At 59.4% G+C, this 18,168-nt stretch overlaps 2 protein-coding genes across 9 annotated transcripts in view; one reads left to right on the forward strand and one right to left on the reverse strand.

Moving 5' to 3' along the window:
• The window catches only part of Tp53i11 (tumor protein p53 inducible protein 11), a 14,866-nt gene extending 9,467 nt beyond the window's left edge, over nucleotides 1-5,399 (forward strand). For 3 of the 7 annotated variants that reach the window (XM_070032528.1, XM_070032527.1, XM_070032530.1), the window contains 7 exons: nucleotides 274-318; nucleotides 849-997; nucleotides 1,511-1,569; nucleotides 1,754-1,802; nucleotides 2,077-2,173; nucleotides 3,101-3,202; nucleotides 3,600-5,399. In XM_070032528.1, coding sequence (XP_069888629.1) covers nucleotides 869-997; nucleotides 1,511-1,569; nucleotides 1,754-1,802; nucleotides 2,077-2,173; nucleotides 3,101-3,202; nucleotides 3,600-3,733 — 570 coding nt within the window. In that variant the 5' untranslated portion in view covers nucleotides 274-318; nucleotides 849-868 and the 3' untranslated portion in view covers nucleotides 3,734-5,399. Of the gene's footprint in view, nucleotides 1-273; nucleotides 343-848; nucleotides 998-1,510; nucleotides 1,570-1,753; nucleotides 1,803-2,076; nucleotides 2,174-3,100; nucleotides 3,203-3,599 lie in introns of all 7 variants that reach the window. The other 4 variants (XM_070032533.1, XM_070032529.1, XM_070032532.1 and 1 more) reach the window with 2 other exon arrangements.
• Tspan18 (tetraspanin 18) overlaps nucleotides 5,319-18,168 on the reverse strand; it is a 143,139-nt gene continuing 130,289 nt past the window's right edge. For both annotated transcript variants that reach the window (XM_070032526.1, XM_070032525.1), the window contains 5 exons: nucleotides 13,609-13,683; nucleotides 12,744-12,842; nucleotides 12,115-12,297; nucleotides 9,197-9,280; nucleotides 5,319-7,879 (listed from right to left, as the gene is read on the reverse strand). In XM_070032526.1, the coding sequence (XP_069888627.1) occupies nucleotides 7,832-7,879; nucleotides 9,197-9,280; nucleotides 12,115-12,297; nucleotides 12,744-12,842; nucleotides 13,609-13,683 (489 nt within the window). In that variant the 3' untranslated portion in view covers nucleotides 5,319-7,831. The remainder of the gene's footprint in view (nucleotides 7,880-9,196; nucleotides 9,281-12,114; nucleotides 12,298-12,743; nucleotides 12,843-13,608; nucleotides 13,684-18,168) is intronic.

The raw sequence follows: 18,168 nt of genomic DNA on the forward strand, positions 1-18,168 counted from the left end.
TGGAAAGCTGGAGGCTTCTAGCCTTATCTGTGAATGGTGATCGTCTTCGTAGCTGGCCAGAGAGTGGCTGTGTGGAAAAGGAGATGCTGGGGTTCTGGGGGGGAGGGGGAGGGTGTGCTGCTGGCAGGGAGCTGTGGGGTGGGGGGACACTGATACTGTGCAAGCTGTTCTCTGCCATTCCCTGGAACCTGCTTGCCTATCTGCAGAACACAGCACCCAGGCCCGCCCGGGCGCCCCACCCCGCACCCACTGACACGCTGCATTCTCCTGCAGATTGTGCCAGCCGAGGACATTTCCATCTCCAGCACCCAGCACACAGTAGGTGCTCAGGACTGGCCCGAGGTGCTTGGGGGGGGGGGCTGGGGTGCTCATGGCCAGGGCAGGGTGCCCCTCTATGGGTTTCTGGCTTTGAAGCGGGAGGTGGGAAGGTAGCGGGTTTGCTGGAGATGGGGGTGTCCAGGCAGATCAGTGGGTCCTGGGCCCCAGAACTTTGGAAACTCCCTGCTCCAGGCTTAGGCAGGTCCTCCCCACCACCCTGACCCAGCCTCTTGTCTGCCCTCCTGGGAAGCTTTGGGGGTGTGCCCCACCTGGGCCCGAGTGTCTTTTCCTGGGCCCACATTACCCCTGCCCCACCACAGGGCTGATTGTCCAGCCTTGGCCCTTGGGCTGTATTGTGTCCACATGGGCCAGCGGGGCCTGAGGAGCACTCCCTGCTGGGGCTGTACCTGTTCCCCAGGCCCTGGGTGCGGCCCAGCCTCCCCCTAGCTGGGGACCATTCCCCTGGGGTCTGGAAGCCAGGCTGGAGCAGCGGCTGAGGCCAGGGTCACCCTCCCCTAACCCTTCTGCAGAGGCCGGGCTCAAGGGCACCATGGCCGCCAAGCAGCCCCCGCCCCTCATGAAGAAACACAGCCAGACGGACCTCGTGAGCCGCCTGAAGACCAGGAAGATCCTGGGCGTGGGCGGGGAGGACGACGATGGAGAGGTGCATCGTTCAAAGGTAGGGGTGCCGGGGGCCCTCCTGGAGCCCCTCTTGGGGGAGGAGGAGATCTGCCATTTGAGGGGACAAGCAGCTGAGGCTCAGCATGTAGGGGCCCTAGGGCTCATCCTTTTTCTAGAAACTCACTGGAGACGGCAGTGGCAGTCCGTTCCAAGGAGCTGACAGCTTATGCGGCAGGTGTTTTACCAGCTGCCTTACGAGCACCGGGCTAATGGTGCCAGCCCTGGGAATGGTGCTTCCACTACAAACCCATTTGGCGGATGAGGAAACAAGAGAGGTTAAGGCAGTGCCTGGAGGTTGCACAGTTGTAGCTAGCAGAACCAGGCTGCAAGCTAATAGCTACCGTATTATTGGCTGCTCTTGAACCCTGTGCCACGAGGAGAAGGGAGAGAGAGAGGTTCTCTCCGTGGGGTCCTCCAGCCAGAGAGATGCCTTCTGCTTAGTATGGGGGGGCAAGGGGGGACTGGTGTAGTGGGAGCTCCACCTGGTTACTACTGACCCCTGTGTCCACAGATCAGCCAGGTCTTGGGAAATGAGATCAAGTTTGCTGTCCGGGAGCCTCTGGGGCTCAGGTGAGCACTGACTGACCCAGTCTACTTGTGGAGTTGTGGGGGGGTATGTGTGAGTCCTGACCTCACCTGGCCTTGTCCTGGTTTGTACCCCACTTCATCACTCTGTCCCCCAAGTCCAGCCTCCCCCCCCCCCCCGCCAGGACTGGCTGTGGGGGCTGCTCTGAGACTCCTTTGCCTCTCGTAGGGTCTGGCAGTTCCTCTCCGCTGCACTCTTCTCCGGCATCGCTGTCATGGTGAGTCTCCTGGGAGCTGGTGGGGGTGGGATCAGAACTCACAACTAGACCCTGACCTGAGTGAGTATCCCCCCCCCCACTCTCTCTTCCCACTGCTCTGTGGGGCCCCTCCTCTGCTGGGCCCCTAGCATCCTGCACCCCATCATCTACACCCCGGGAGCCCCAGAGACTTAAGTCCTGGTGCAGAGGCCGACGCCTGGCTGCCCCTTGCCTGTCCCTGGGGGAAGAGAGTTTCCAGAGCCTCAGCTCTGAGCCCCTCTTACTGCTGCCACAGGCCCTGGCCTTCCCTGATCAGCTTTATGATGCCATCTTTGACGGAGCTGAAATCACCAGCAAGACCCCCATCCGTCTCTACGGCGGCGCGCTCCTCAGTGAGTATTGCTGGTGGACTGCTGGGAAAGAGGGGGTGGGGGTGGGTGGGGGCGGGGACTGGCCCTTCCCCCAGGACGGGGATCTCCTTCCTTCCCCAGCCTTTTTCCTCTGGTGTCTTTGTCGGTCTGTGCTGCCACCTTGTGGCCACCAGTGGCGTGTCCTCCGCGGGATGGGAATCTTGCTTGACAGTCTGGGATGAGTGTTTATTGCTGGGGGTTAGTGTTCTGCTCTGGGCATTGGGGTACAGGGGTGAATGAGTCCAGATCTAGAAAAGGAAGCAGACTCCATGTAGGGTCTGCTGAATCCCCTCCCATCTTTATCCCTAGAGCATTTGAACCACTTCTGTTTCCTTTCTAATCTGAGTAGAACAGTGGTGGTTAGGAAATTGACTTAAAGATTTTAAAGTCCAACATCGGTAATAACCCTCCTCTTTTCTAGACCATTCTATGGCACCCTTTTGTCTGTGGATGTAGGTCCTACCACCTCTGCTTAGCACCTAAAGTTCTCAGTGGAGCAGATCCATCACCCCACATCCATAATGAGCCCTGGGCAGCAGGCCCGGCCCCCAGGTTCAGAAGGCAATACAATTTATCCAATCTGGTGCTCTTGTACTTCTATTCAACAATCTTCAACGGTAACTCATATACTTCTGACAAAGGCAGGGGTGACAGTGGGGCTTGGCACTGCCTTTGGGCTGTGGTGGTAGAGCTCCAACTATGGAATTAGACAGATGGAACATCTGGCCACATAGCTGGAGTCTTGAGTCAACAGACAAGGAAGGGTAGGCTGAAGAGCAGGATGGGGCAAATACCTTTTGACCTGAGCAGTAAAGGGAGGAGCAGGTCCAGCCACTGCCCTGGAGCTGGTGCTCAGCCTGTCCCCCTCCCGGATCTCTGACCCCCGGCTCTCCGTGCCCATCCCACCAGGCATCTCCCTGATCATGTGGAATGCACTCTACACAGCCGAGAAGGTCATCATTCGGTGGACGCTGCTCACAGAGGCTTGCTACTTTGGGGTGCAATTCCTGGGTGAGTCCTGAGGTGATATCAGGTGGGGCTTTGGTCCCCATTCCCCGCAGGTCCTGGGGTTCACAGGGAGTGGTGCAGATCTTCCAGTGGGGAGCTAGCAGGAGATGGAGCCGCTCACGTGCACCTGTGTGCTCGCACACCTGTGTGCCGCTGGCCCCGCCTCACCCATCCCTTGGCCGTGCAATCCCCTGGGTGGCAGCACACTCTCTGGTGTCCCCTGCTCTGCCCGCACCTGCTATGGGGGGGGGCGGGGGCCACAACAGAGCAGGTTGCAGGGAGGATGGGCAGGGGCGTCTGGGGCTCAGCAGTGGGAGCTTCCTGTGGGTAAGGGGTGGGGACAAGGGCACATCCCATCTCTGACCTCCATTTCCCCCCCTCCCCCAACCTTCCTCCACAGTGGTCACTGCCACGGTGGCCGAGACAGGCCTCATGTCTTTGGGAACCCTGCTGCTTCTGGCCAGCCGCCTCGTTTTCGTCGCAGTCAGCATTTACTACTATTACCAAGTGGGCCGGAAACCCAAGAAAGTCTAGCAGGGCGGGGACCTGCCTGCGGCCCGGCCAGGGTGGCTCCAGGGCCTTTGGCCTCCTTTGGCTTCCTGAAAGGCCAGAGGCTCTGCCCCCAGCCAGCCCCAGTCAGGTGGGCCTCCCTCTTTCTGCTGGTTTGGAGACAGGTGGCTGCACCCCATTCTTTGCCCTGTGCAGGATCCCGGCCCCCATTTGCTGGGCTCTCTGGGCCTCCATACCCCCTGAAAGCCGCTGAGTGGCTAGCAGTGTCCTCGGGGTGGGCTGAGCCGAGGCTCAGGCCTCCTCTGCCAGGAAGCCCGCTGGACAGAGAGCTCCCGAGCCCCCTGCCCCCAGCCAGCCTGGAGCCGGAATGGCTGATCTTGGCTTCTTTCCAAGCCAGAAGTCTGAGAATCTGACCTTGTGCCCCAGCCAGGGGCCCTCTGCACCCCATGCACGCATGTGCGTGCGACTCACACACACACACACACACACACACACACACACACACACACACGCCCCTTCCCACGGCCACTGAGGGCTGACAGGCAGGCAGAGGCCGTGTTTTGGAGCCTGAGCCTCCTTTGGCCTTCCTGTGAGGATTACCACCCATGGCCTGCACGCCTGTGCTCTCCGGGCCCTGGCTGTGGGGCACCCTGCTGGGGGTGGGCTGCCCCCCTCTTAGGCCTTTGACCCTTCCCTAACCTGGCCCCTGGCACGTGGATGTGGAGAGCCCCAGCGGGAAGCTGTGTAGGGGTGGGGGACTCAGAGGGGAGCAGGGGGGAGCAATGGCTGTCCCTTTGCCCGCCCCCCCCCCAGCATGTCCTCCAAGGCTCTCAACCCTTCCTGCCCTCCTTCCTCAGGGGGAGTCTAGTCTCTGGACCCCCTAGGCTGCCCCACTGCCTCTTGGGTAGGCTTTGTGCAGGGGAAGTAGTTGGGACCAGTCCCCTCCGGTCACTCCCCTGACCCAGGGACACACAGAGGCTGGCAGTGAGCTCGGAGCTAAGGCTCCCAGCCCGACTTGCAGCTGGTGTGCAAGACTCACCCTCAGCACCTCCTCCCTTGCAGCACCGGAGAGGAATAGTGTGGGGTCAGGCATGTGAGGCAGTGCGCAGGTCAAGCTAGCCACTCCCTGCCAAGCACAAGGGACCCGCACTGTGAAGGAAAACCTGCTTTTTGCTGCCATCCGGCTCTTGCCCTGTGCCCCGGGCAGGCCAAGCCCATTCGTGATGGCACTGGGGAGGGATGCCTGTATCCCCACCCCAGCCATGTCTGCCTGTCACCACTGGCTGCTCCTAGGCAGGGGGCAGTGCCTTGTCCTCCCCTAGCGAGGCATGCGGTGGACTCCCCGGGGGTCAGGCAGGAGGCAGAGAGCTGCAGCTGGGCCTTGGCACCTGGCAGTGCAGGCCAAGCCGCTCACTGTGGATGGGTGGCCAGGCCACTCGGGGACAGAGCTGTCCTGGTAGGACAGGGTCAGATGGAGTTTGGCAGACAGATGTGCAGCTTGTGGGGGTCAGGGAAGGCACAGGAGTTGGGGAGCCCCGGGTACCCCTCCACAAAGCCCCTCGTGCCCTCTTCCACCTTGGCTCAGCTCCACCCACAAAGCAAGGCCACCTTTGTTCACGGTCACTCTATTTATTCCTCGTTCCTTTTTCTTTTTGTAAGAAACAGTCATAAAAACCAGTGCAAAACCATCGTGCAGGAGTCCTGTCTTGCGTTACAAAACTTCTCTGGGTACACGGTATAAAAAGGGGCCGGGAGGATACACTAGCTCCGCTCTACCACAGGGTGTCTACACACGGCAAAATAGACTTTGCACAGAGCACGGGGTGGGGGGCGGTGGGACAGGGGCCGGAGCCACAGGGCCGGACCCTCATCAGCGGGGTGGGCCCGGCCCGCAGGACTCTGCCCTTCCAGAGGCCGAGGCTTCCGCTCTCAGCACAGGCAGGAGCAGCCTGCAAGGCCCATGTGAAGTCTCAGGTGTGGGACCCTGGGGAAAATGGATCCCCCCCCCCCCCATTCTGACAGCCTGAGATCAGCTGGCTAATGTCAGAGCAAGCAGATGCCTCCCGCTGTGCCTTCTGGCCTGGCTGGGCACACTTGGCACTGTTAGGGAGAGAGCCCTTGAGGTGAGCCACTCCTATCTAACCCACCTTGGCTCCTTTCTCCCCCTCAGGAACCCCACCCCGCTCCATACCTGTCACAGGTCCCAGAAGGCTGGGGTGCCCCAGGCCCTGTGGTTGGATTCAGCCTTACCCAGCCTGGTAAAGGGATTTGGGTTGATCTGATCAGTTTAACCAGCCATTGGCCTCTCCATGGGACACAGGGAGTGGAGAAAGGCCCCGTTTCTGAGGCTGCGCTGGCGGGGGGGGGGGGGTCCGCAGTTAGAGGTCCCCTGGGTCCTGGAAACAGCCTCCAGTGAGTTCCTGGTATCACTTATGGAGATGTCAGGGCAGGCTGACACAGAGCCAGGGTGGGAGGATGGAGCTCAGATGTCTGAGAAGAAGCCAGGACTGATGGGGATGGCAGGAAGGGAGGAGGAAGGAGGGTCAGTAGGACCCTGGACAGCAGGCACAGAGCTGGCTGCATCTCAGAAGGGACAAGGGACAGAAGCAAGGAGCTCTGGGGTCCAAAGCAGCAGCTCCATCTCTCTCAGGAGGCAGGGAGGCTATTAGAGGCTTTTAAGACACAACAGGCTCTTCCTAGGAGAGACAGGAGAGCAGAGACACCATGTTTCTATCCATCCTGTGTCATGGCAGACATTACTAGTCAAACTCAGGCTTCTGACAGACATCACTAATCATATCCTTTCAACTTCGACCAAACCAGGCATCCATAGCAGAGCCCTAGTAGGGTCCAGGGTCAGGTTATCTTGCAAGCTGTTTGGCAACCTGGTCTAGAGTGTGTGTATGTGTATGTGTGTATGTACCCGAACCTGTGAGTCTGGAGAATCTCTGCCTATGCTGGGGAGGGAAGGACACACTGGAATGTCAGGTGGGCTGTGAAAAGTGTCACAGCAGAAATGTCTGGGATAGCCTAGGCTTCTTCAGCCTGGAGACAAGGGCTGTTGGGGAAGTCAAGGTACAACCTCAGCACCCCAGGAAGGAGTGAGGAGCAAGCGGGCCACACAGGCACAACCCTAGAGCCACAGGAGAATCTTCTGTCTGTTGAGAGATGCTCAGGTCAGAGCATCGGAAGGCAGAAGGTTGCCTCCGGAGGTAGAGAGCTCCCAGTCCCTGGAGGTTATGCAAGAAGAGAACGCTCACAACACATCCAAGCTTTGGGTCTGAGTGGGGAGAGGAGAATCGGATGTCTGCTCCCCTGGCCCCTCGTGGTGGTTTCTTCTACCCTAGGTACCAGGGAACTGAACAAAAACAAGGAAGGGGTGACCTGTGGGGACGGGTGGGCAGTGAGGACCGGATAGTGTGATGTGTCCACAGCGGTGGGGCTTAGGGACAGAGGCGGGTCCAGTGTGTCCTCTCTCTCCGCGGGATACTAGGAGACCGTAAGTGAGCAGCAGATCTGATGGAGCCCCAAACAGAATGGCAACAACCTGAAGATGACCCAGATTCATATGGGAATGGGCACACAGGTGCACTGTGGCGATGAACGAGCCACTGCCCCGCTCTAGGATCCGGCGTCCATCACACGCGGCTCCCTCGGTCCCCCTCTGGAAGCAGGGCCAGTCCATCCTCTAGCAGAGCAGACACTGTGCCTCTGGTCCTGCGTCATGAAGGAAATGGAGGCAGCTTCTGGGTGGAGTCTCTTGTGTCTCTGTTGCTTACATCTTTGCCATCTTGGTCCTGAAGTGCTGGGAGGGGACGGGGGATACCCGAATCTGTGGTGATCCAACTGCCCTGGGGCTGGGGGGTCCTTTGGTCTCTGGCATTCCAAGCCAATGCTGGGCCCCAGCAGGGACGCCAGGCACCTGCCCCAAGTCAAGGCCAGGTACTTCAGTTCACATTACTGTCTTCATGTCATCTTGTTAAAAAAATAGCTCTGTGTCCCCGGTCCTTCTCCTGGATGTCCATGCTGGCCTGCCTCCTCTCCAGAGCCAAGTGGATGGAGAGAGGAGGGGGCACCGGGTGCTGGGCAGTGGTGGGCGGGGTGAGGTTCAGGCCACGCCCTCTACTGGATGCCGCGGAAGAGACACATGGCAAAGATCATGACAAACAGCTGCAGAGAAAGGAGAGAGAGAGAGAGAGGGGGAGAGGGCTGGGCCCACACCCTTAGGGGCTGTCCAGCCCACTCTGGGGGAGGGGCATGAGGGGTCATTCCTCCTGCAGGGATGCTGCCGCCCCCTGGGCCAGCTTCTCTTGGAAGAAGGGCAGGAGACTTTGGAAGGGAAGTCTTGGGTTCCAGCCCCATCACCGTTTACCATGGTGACTTTGGGCAAAGTGCTGTGTCCCCCTCTGGGCTTGAGTGGAACAAGACAGTGCCATATGGCAGGCATACTTCTAAGTGCTGGCTTGGAAACCTTCTCTAGGACTGGGAGGTAGTGCACAGAGAGGCAGACTAACCTGCCTCAGTCACACAGCTACAATAGGGAAGCGGAGTCTGAGCGCACCCTGCCTCCCACCACCCCAGCCTAAGCACCCACCCTCTAGTGTCTCGGGGGTGGGCGGGTGGGGGCTTGGTGAAGTGTCCTCAGCACTCTTAGGAGACAAGGCAGCTGTCACTATCCCCAGGTCTCAGGGAGCACACTTGCTGACCCCCAGTCTTGGGGCGGAGAGGGGCAGAGCCCTGTGTCAGGGGCTCCCCTGGGAATAGGTTTGGTGCAATTCTTGGGGCCCAGTCTCGTGAGGGACACAGACCAGACACAGATCACAAGTTCATGACCACACAGACAGACAGCTCCAGGGGCCGAGGTGGCACCGCTGGCCAGGGACACTGTGAGGGTCTCATCTGGCGCGGGGGATTGTGTGAGGGTACCACCCTGCCACAGGGCTGTGCCGTACCCTGTGTGTGCCACCCGCCCCCCATGGTGCCCGCCTAGGAAATGTGAAGAGCACGCATGCGGGCAGGCAGGGCCCATCCTGAGCTTTCTGTGTGGGCGCCTTCCTGAGCCTGCCCTGGGTCCGGGGAAGACATCTGCTGCCGATCCCCGTTCGCTTACAGCGCCGCTGGCATACAGCGGGCGCTCAGTACATGCTTCTAGAATGAATGAGAAGCCCCACTGCCCAGGGTACCCGTGGAGGTGGCCCTACAGGACAGGAGGCCTGGGGCTGCCGGGGCAGCCGCTCTCGTTTCTTCCACAGCTCCGGGACCATCCGCAAAGGGGGAGTGTGGGGGGGGGGCTTAGATGCTCCCCTGGGAGGCAGCTATGATCCAGAAGCACGTGGGGAGGGACTGTCTCAGACTTGTCACTTCCAGGGTCTGTGGTGCCAGGGACAGCTGGATACCAGTGTTCACTCATGAACTAAGGAACGGGGCCAGGGAGGCAGGCTGGGGGGCCACAGGCCCCTTGAGGTATCCTCCTGGGACTCTACTCACCTCCACCGCCAGAACCCCAATGGCAAGTGCTCCGGCCAGGTAGACGTAGGTTTCAAAGGCATTGAGGATCACCGTGTAGCAGCCCTGGGAGAGAGGGGCCGTGCTCAAGCGGCAGCCAGGACGGGCAGTCTGAGGCCTGGGGCTGGTCTCAGCATTGACCTCCATGGCACGGGTCCCAGGGCTTCCCTTCAGCTCCCAGGAAGTGGTGGGAGGGAGGAGGGAGGGCCTTCTGCCCACAAGAGGAAGGGGGCTGGGGTGCAGAGGGGTCCTTGGTTCTCACCCCCCCCCCCCCACCAAAAGGCATCAGAAGTCCTGTTCTCTTTCAGGTTGGCCGTAGGGCCCTTTGCTCAGAACCTGGCGCTGTCTACAGCCCTGCACTGTCTACCTCAGACGGGCGCTGCCCCTGCCTGGGCTGGCCCCAGCGTCCACCTAGCCGGGCACTGTCACCAGCACCTGCGCTACTTCTCTGTGGGGAGGAAGTGTCCCCTGGTCCTGCCCTTCCCAGTGATAGAGGGCAGTTAGGCTTAGTGCCTACTGCAGCCACGGTCCACCTGTAGCAGCAAGTGACAGTGCCAGACACCTCCAGAGGCTCCTCAGGAGCCACAGAGATGCTGTGAGGGTCTCATCTGGTGTAGGAGTCCACTTACTGCCCATGAGGGCCCTCCAACCCCGTCAGGATGCCCCTGACCCCTGCTTCCTGCACGCCAGGGCCTCACGGTCCCAGCACTGGCATCCTGGGGCCACCCACTGGCCTTTCTCCTTGAGGATCAATGTCCCTCTGCAGTCACTTCCAAACCCCAGCCACAGGGGACCCAGACCCTCCAGCAGCTTCCTCTTGGCAGGTGACCATGTTATAAATGCACAGAGAAGGGAGCTGTGGAGCCAACCCAAGTAGAGACGGGCCCAGGACGGAGGCTTTTAGCAGGGGAAGGCTTGTAGGGAGCAGAGTGTCGGCAACGCCATCACTGGAGTCCCAGGGGAACAGCCACCATGGTAAAGAGCCAGCATGGTCTCTGCCAAGCTCCAACTTCACGGAGAGAGAGAGAGAGAGGGAGGGCAGGAAGCAGCTTCAGGAAGAAGAGTCCAGAAACAGAAGCCAGTCCAGAAAAAATGCCCCAAAGGACTGGGACCCGGAGAAGCCTCTGTGACGTTTGCCAGTGGAGTTAGATACTGGAAGCCCCTGACCCCCTGCAGCTCCCACACCAGTTAGAAACAGCTCTGGCACTCTGAGCAGGGCCTGGACTTCGGTGGCCCGCGGTGTCAGCGGCCTGGACTCTTCTTTGCCACCTTTTGAGGCCACTGTCCCAGCTAGGTAGGCCCCATGTCACAGAGGTTGGCACAGCAATCTCTCCCTCCCTCTCTCTCTCTCTCTCCCCCCCCCCCCCCATTATGGGGCTTGAACTCAGAGCCTGGGCACTGTCTCTGAGCTCTTTTTCTCAAGGCTTAGCAGCACTCTACCACTTTGAACTGTAGCACCATTTCTGGTTTCCTGGTGGTTATTGGAGATAAGAGTCTTACAGACTTTCTTGCCTGGGCTGGCTTTGAACTGCTGTCCTCAGATCTCAGCCTCGCAAGTAGCTAGGATTGCAGATGTGACCACTGGTAGCCAGCTGGCAATGTCGTTTAAGAACGTGACTCACGGGTCTGAGTCACATCTGCCCACCTCCCTTTGGCTAGAACTGGGTTCCATGGGCTGGCTGGGAGGCGCGGCCTCTATCCCGTGGCTCAGCACGGGTGGGTGTGGGGGAAGCCAGCAGTCTGGGCCTGGAATAGCTGGGGGAGCTGAGGTCTTCCGTGATGGCGGGAGAGCAGCTGACAGCCTAGACCTGCCTGGTGTGGAGTCCTGGACTGGCCCTTGTGTGGTCCCTGCCGCTGCAGCCAGACCCCAGGGCCCAGGTTCTTTCTCTTCGTTCCTTTCTCCCAGGTAGGACGGCAGGCGGGGTCCTGCGGGCAGAGGGACTGTGGCTCCTGGGCCTTTGGTCAGCCCCAGGCAGGTGCAAGGGGCAGGTGCCGAGTGGCTAGAGCCAGGCAACCTCTCAAAGGACCTGCCAGGTCACAGGTCGCAGGTCACAGGTCACAGGGCTACTTCCCCTGAGGCTCTGCGATGCCCCAGGTACATCCCAGCCCCTGGTCTGCCTTGATTGTCATGCTGGCCATGGCCATGTGAGAGGATCTCGTTTGTCCACCCTGGCTTTCCATGGTCTCCTCTCCCTAGGCCATGAGCCTTCCAATGAGCAGGGGTCTCCTGTGCTCCGCGTGTTACCATGTGTCTGAGATGTTCTCAGTAGTGATGGGTCTCTTCCCTCTCCTTCCTGCCTGCCTGTTTCCCTCTTCTGTCTGTCTGTCTCTCCCCCTGCCTGGCCTCTACCTGGAGGGGAAGGCTGCTGGCCAGTGTGGAGGCACAGGATCAAGATCAAGGATGCTGTGTGTCTCTGAGCAAGATGCTGTGTGTCTCTGGGCAGAGGACAAAGCTAGGATCCTGTTTCCCCTCAAGGGGTGGAAGGAACAGGACTCCCGAGGCTTAGATAAAAAACCCAGCAGGCTTTGAGAAAAACAAGAAGCCTAGACACTTGGTTGATCTCAGAAGGGCAGGTTCTTGGGACTAGGGGGAGGGGGTGTGTGCTGTAAGGTACTCCCAAGTAGACTGCATGATTAAGGGGAGCCGCTGACTGCAAGATGCTGCTTCTGCCCCTCCCCTCCCTGACCTGCATTTATCAGAAGGTTGGAAAACTCCTACTCACCCTCCAAACCCCACCCTAAGTGTCCACGTCACAATCAATCTCCTCCCTAGCCCCCAACTGGATCTGTGGTTTCAGTGGAATCTCCATCGACCACAGCTCAGGGCAGGACCCCCCCCTGCCCCCCGCCGCACTTCCGGAGGGTGTCAGACACGCCCCCATCCTGCCCCATACGGGTACCTGCTTGTTGATGAACAGGGTCTTCCCTAGCAGGCAGTCTTCCCTGCTCAGCATTACCCCATCCCGAGTCTGGGGTTCTCTCCGGCAACAGGCCTCCGGGACCTCTTCACTGTCTGGAGTCAGCAGCCGGAAAACGGAGGCGAGCTTGAAGTCTTCAGGCCCGTTGACCCCGCAGCAGCCAAACTAGAGAGCAGAGAGCAGGAGCTGGGGCCGGGAGGGAGGCACACGGCTCCCCGAGAAGAGCGTCGGGGACCGGGCAGCTTGTTCTCCTGCCCTGCTGTGAGACGGTGAGAAAGCCACTTAGCATCTCTGGGCGACAGTGACTTCTGTGGCAGGGGCTGCAGGGACAACTGCTACCCACCAGACGGCCACTGTGCTGATCCTCGATGACAATGACTGCCACTGGACGACCCAAGGCAGGGACAGCCCCGATGCGTGCCAGGCAGACTTGGGATGGCCATCGATTGGCTGTGACTGCCTGGAAGGCCAGGTCTGGGCGTGGTGGTTGATGATTGCTGCCTGGCACAGGGCAGGGGTGGGGATGGCTGGGTCCAGTGTGTTCTGTGCTGGCAACTGTGGCTCTGAATACTCCTCGCATGGGGGTGGGGTGCATGGAGGAGGGGACTCACTGTGATCATGACTGAGTTCCAGGTGGCCGAGAAGACGTCGGTGTCGTTATTGCCCTGGTAATGCTTGCTGAGCTCTTTGGTGAAGAACTCTCTGGTGAGCTGGGGACAGAAGGGGGGGGGCACTGAGGCCCAGGGCTGGGCCCCATCCTGGGGCCAGGGCTCCTTAAATCCTCCCTAGCTGTCAACTTGGGCAGGGTCCTCCACCTCCGAGAGGCCCCTGGTATGCCAGCAAGAAGCCGGGGAGCAGGCGGGGTACAGCGGAGACTCCTGGGTACCAAGTGCAGTCCCCCCACAGGCCGCCTGCCTTCGCCCCTCCCCTTCCTGCCCCAAGGCCGGCTGCTCCCTTGTGTCCAGGCTCCATTGGCTGGGGCGCCCGGTCCCTGTCTGCTCCAGGGTGGAGAGCAGTGACCCCCCACCCCCGCCCCAGATAGCTGGAGCCTCCATGGGGCACAGTGATGACACTGTGGGGTGCTCTGAGCCTTCCTGACATCTGACAGTGTGACCCCCCGCCCCCGCTACCAGGCTATCACCAGTCAGGAGTGGAAAGCCTCAGAGCCTCCTGACTATAGCTTATTTGTCAATCCCAGGGCTTGAACTCAGGGCCTGGGTGCTGTCCCTGAGCTCTTTTTGCTCAAGGCGAGTGCTCAACCACTTTGAGCCACAGCGCCATCTTCTGGTGTTTAATTGGAGATAAAGACTGTCACGGTCCATCTTGCCCCGGCTGGCTTTGAACCATGATCCTCAGATCTCAGCCTCCTGCGTAGCTAGGATTACAGGCGTGAGCGTCTGGCGTCTGGTGGGGAGAGACAGCTCTGAGGAGGGGGACACCAGCGCTGAAGGGTGGCCAGGGCACGTGGGTACGTACGTTTTCCCTGAAGATGAACGCCAGGATGGCTGCGGAGAGCTCCGCCAGGAAGATGACCAGGATGAACATGAAGAACTGCGGGGAGAGAGAAGGGGGGTGGGGGACACCACTCCTGAGACCCTGAGGTGGGGTGGAGGGCCGCACCCGCCGCCTGTCACCGCTGATGGGCACCCCCTTCCTAAGAGCCGTTTCACTGCTGTTAATCAGACAACACGCCAAGGAGCTCCGAGTCGACGGCACCGTGATACAACGTAGGAAACAAAGTAGACAAAAATAGTGCCGCTTCCCCTACCAATGGTGCCCCATGGAGCAGCAGCTTGTGCAGTGTGTAGCCTGAACAACCCTGCGCGGTGGCGGGAGCGGCTGGAAGGAGACTGCCTGGGACCCCTCTGTGGCCCTGGGTCCCTGGGGCCAAACCCTCCCCCCCAGCCTCTGGTCCCACGAGAAACAGGGCCATCTCCGGCCCAAATAAAAGGAGGCAGCTTGGACTACCGAAGGCTGCCAATCCAGAGTCTGTGATCTTGACCTTGAACCCAGAGCCCCTTTCTTCCTCTGCTCCCCATAGGAGCCACCATGCTGTCACTCGGCTGCCCTAGCCAGGAAGGCCTGCTGAGCCCAGGACTCAACGTGATGACCTGGCTACTGGCAGCACCCCAGCCCTGCTCTCTGCCGGGTCTGGGGCTCAGGGCTGTCAGCAGAGAAGAGAATGGTCTTCGTTCCTCAGTGTCCCCAGTGCCTCTTCAACATTCACGAAGTCTAGAAGGGCCTGCAAGGGGGGGTGGGGGGTATGCCCTCCCTGCTGCCCACCCTGAGCCCTGAGAGACGCCGGCTGGTGCTGGGCCAGGCTGGTTAGGAGGTCAGGACACCTCGTGTCCCCCCCTTGCCCGCTCTGTGCCACCAGGAGCCCAGAACAACCACGTGATACCCTGGGAACCTCCGTTTGCACTTTGGTAAAATGGTAGCATGGCCTCCGGCCCACCCTGGGGGCTGGTAGCAGGGGTCACCACCCAGCTCGCCGGGGCAGGCTTGGATGTGGTCAGAATGTCCCCACAGAGCGTGTGTGTGTGTGAGCTGTGACAAGCGCAGGGCCTGGGCCTCGATCTCGGTGCCCTAACCTCCCCCCACCCCCCCCACCCCCCGCCCCCCGCCCCCCGGCACTCCCTATCCCAGAAGGCTCTCCGCCATCAGAGGCTCTCTGTCTTCATCCCCACCCTGCGGACGCTGTGCAGCCCCCAGTGGCAGCGGCGCGTGTGGGTTCCAAACGTCTGGGCCTCGAGATGCTCTGGGGACACTGGGCCACAGAGAGTAGAGGCGTGGCGCAGCTTCTCAATGCTTGGACCCAATCAGGGCGCGGGGGTGCCCTCTCTGGGTCCCTGCTCCATGCCCAGGCCTGTGATCTCAGGCTCTGCAGAACGCTGCCTGCCCCAGGAGCTCACCCGGGGGCCTCCGACCCCGGCCCGTCCACAGCGGGGCCTCAGCAAGGTAATGCCGGTGCACAGCCCCGTCCCCAAGACAGTGGGGGTGCGGGAGCGGCTGAGAACCAAGGGGGTGAGGTGTAGAAAGGTAGCAGGAGCCACTGTACCTTCGGGGTCCCCGAGTCCTCTCACCAGCCAGGGGGGGACAGTCCCTCTGCCCCCCACTTTTATTGATGGCCAGCTCTGATTCTTTCCTTCCCACGTATCAAACGAGCTAGGAGGGGCACTCAGCAAGGTGACTGTCATCTCCTGAACACCATAGAATGGCAGGGAAGGGGATGTGGTGATGTACATGTTCCATAGGACACTTAGGTTCAGAGAGGTTAAGTAACCAGCCTGAGGACACACAGACAAGAGACCCAAAACTCTAATGTCCAAGTTCTTCCTCTTCCTCTCATCCTGTTTCCTTCCTGTTAGGGCTATTTCCCGAGCAGGTGTCCAGTGAGTATGCATCCAGGCAGACACAGCCCACCCTAGCGGTCCACCTGTGTCGAGTTCAAACACCAGGAGATAGAATGAACTGGAAACGCATGGGCAGAGGCTGCCCCAGAGCTGCCCCTCACGGCCTTCCCGGTGTTAACTGCTGAATTTATGGCACTTTTCTTAGTCTGGGGAAAAGAAAAAACCCCAAAAAACCAACAGATACCGAAACTGCTCTTTTGTCTACTTGTAAGCTTTTCTAGGCTTTGCAAACCCATCTGTTTCCTGTTCTTGTTTCTAATAAATATTTACCAATTTTGTACTTCATGTTTAGCTCATCTATCTTTAAGTACACCCTGCCCCCCTCCAGCTAGTCTCTTTTCTGGTTTTGCATGCCTTTGTTGAAAAGCGTCTTTTAATAACTAGGAACCTTAAGCCAGGCACTGGTGGCTCATGCCTGTAATCCTAGCTACTCAGGAGGCTGAGATCTGAGGATCCCAGTCAAAACCAGCCCAGGCAGGAAAGTCCATGAGACTCTTATCTCCAATAAACCACCAGACAACCGGAAGTGGCCTTGTGGCTCAAAGTGGTAGAGCACTAGCCTTGAGTGCAAAAGCAGAGGCGGTGCCCAGGCCTTGAGTTCAAGCCTCACAGACCAGCAATAAAATAAAATGAAATCAGGAACCTTTAGATAAATTGCTAAAAAGGCTCCCTGGGATACTATAATGTCACCAAAGAGGACAGGGTTAGTATAAAAGTTGAACGATAGGTGCAAATGTCCTGTGGTGTCTGCCAGTGCCGTGGTGCACCTCCATGGGCTGCTGTTGAGTGGTGCTCTCAGATCTGCTGGGCTTGGCTGGCCGGTTACTGGTCAGACCGTCACAGGGCCCTGTGGGCTCTCATCCTCCGAGCGGAGCAGGGGAGGCCCAGATACCCCTCTCCAGGGCTCCCTGGGTCTGTCTCTGACCTGGCTCCCAGGGCAGCTGACACCAGCTTGTCTCAGGCCCTTCCAGACCAGTCCTTCCTCCTAGCAGGCTAAAGAACGAAGTTTCCCAAAGGCTCCCAGAGGCCACAGGGGTGACACTCAGTGCCCCCCTCCCCAAGCTGGACCCAGTACCCAGCCAGCTTCAGGTTGGGAGAGGGAAAAAATGTGGTTGCTTTCTAGGTCATCATTTTTTGTTATTGTTTGGTTGTAGGGGTTTTTTTTGGGGGGGGTTGGCAGTACTGAGATTTGAACTCAGGGCATAGTGATTGCTAAGCTGGCTGACTTAATGGTGAGTCAAGCCTCCAGCCCTTATGATGCTGTAGCTATTTTCAGATAAGGTCTTTTACTTTTGTCCATGCCGGTCTCAGACCTTGATCCTCCTACTCATGAGATGAATGTGGCCTGTGTAGTTGGGATCACAGGCATGCACCGCCACTCCTGGATTATTGGTTAAGATGGGGTAGGAAGGAGGAGAGAGAGGGAGGGAGGGAGGGAGAAAGGAAGGAAGGAAGGAAGGAAGGAAGGAAGGAAGGAAGGAAGGAAGGAAGGAAGGAAGGAAGGAAAAAAGAAGGGAAGCAGGGAGGGCGGGGAGGGAGGGAGGGAGGGAGAAAGGAAGGAAAACAGCTAAGCAGACAGCACAGAGCACAGAGAGAGGCTACGAGGACAGTGGGGGACCTGGCAGCAGCAGGCCTTGGCTCTCTCAGGACAGATACCACCCTGTCCTGTCCTGGCTCTAGTCTTCTCGCTAAGCAGTGGGCAGAGCAGACATGGCTGGCCCGGTCCAGCTGGCAGCGAGCCCCAAGCTGGAGATTCAGGAGGCCGCAGAGCCTGGGCTGTGCCAGTGCGGCCCAGCTGGCTTCCTGTGCTGGCTGCAGGGCTGGGTCCAGCAGCGGGTAAGTCCCCGGGTCCCAGGCGAGGGCGGTGTCTGGGCAGGTCTGTGGTGTCACCTCCACAACTCTGTGCATGAGCTGCCATGGCGAGGGTGTCCCACCAGGGGGCGCTCAGGATGTCCCTGGTCTCTCCCAGTGGGACGTCTGTGCAGTTCACACCTGGGAAGCCCAGTCCCTGGCCCACTGTGCTTTTGTGGGCTACTGGGCATCTTGTGGTGGCTCATGGGGTACTGTAATCTGGCCAGCGACACGGTGCGGATGTCTGCCTCCCAGGGTGGGCCGGGTACTGATCCTCCCAGGGTCACCCACCCCAGGGAGCACCTGCAAGCCCAGCCAGCCGTGACCTCCCCAGATTGGGGCCTTGTGCATAGTAGGTGTGAGGCTGGGTGCTGGAGGCTCATGGTTGGAGGTCAGCCAAGGCAGAAAAGTCCTTAGGACTCCATCTCCAAGTTAACCAGAAAAAGCTGGGCTAGAGGCATGGCTCAAGTAGTAGAGCACTGGCTGGACAAATGGAGGACTTCAAATTCTGACATTGCCAAAGAAAAAAGAAAAAGAAACAAATATGTCTGAAAGGCGGTGATCTTAGCTGTGTGACTAAGGAGGTATACGTTAGGGTTTCTGTAGGAAAACAAGAAAAAAACATCATGGTGAACATCAGTGTTCGCATTTGGTCTGGGGCCAAGGTTGGGATGGCGGTGCTCATTCCAACTGTAGGCCGAGGCCAAGTACAAAGGCAAGTAGCAAGGGCCAGAGAAAGGCTCATTGGCCCAAAGCTCAGGGTGAATGCACC

This window comes from Dipodomys merriami, unplaced genomic scaffold (assembly GCF_024711535.1).
Source record: "Dipodomys merriami isolate MVZ:Mamm:240054 unplaced genomic scaffold, mDipMer1.0.p SCAF_21, whole genome shotgun sequence".
Taxonomy (NCBI): Eukaryota; Metazoa; Chordata; class Mammalia; order Rodentia; family Heteromyidae; genus Dipodomys; species Dipodomys merriami.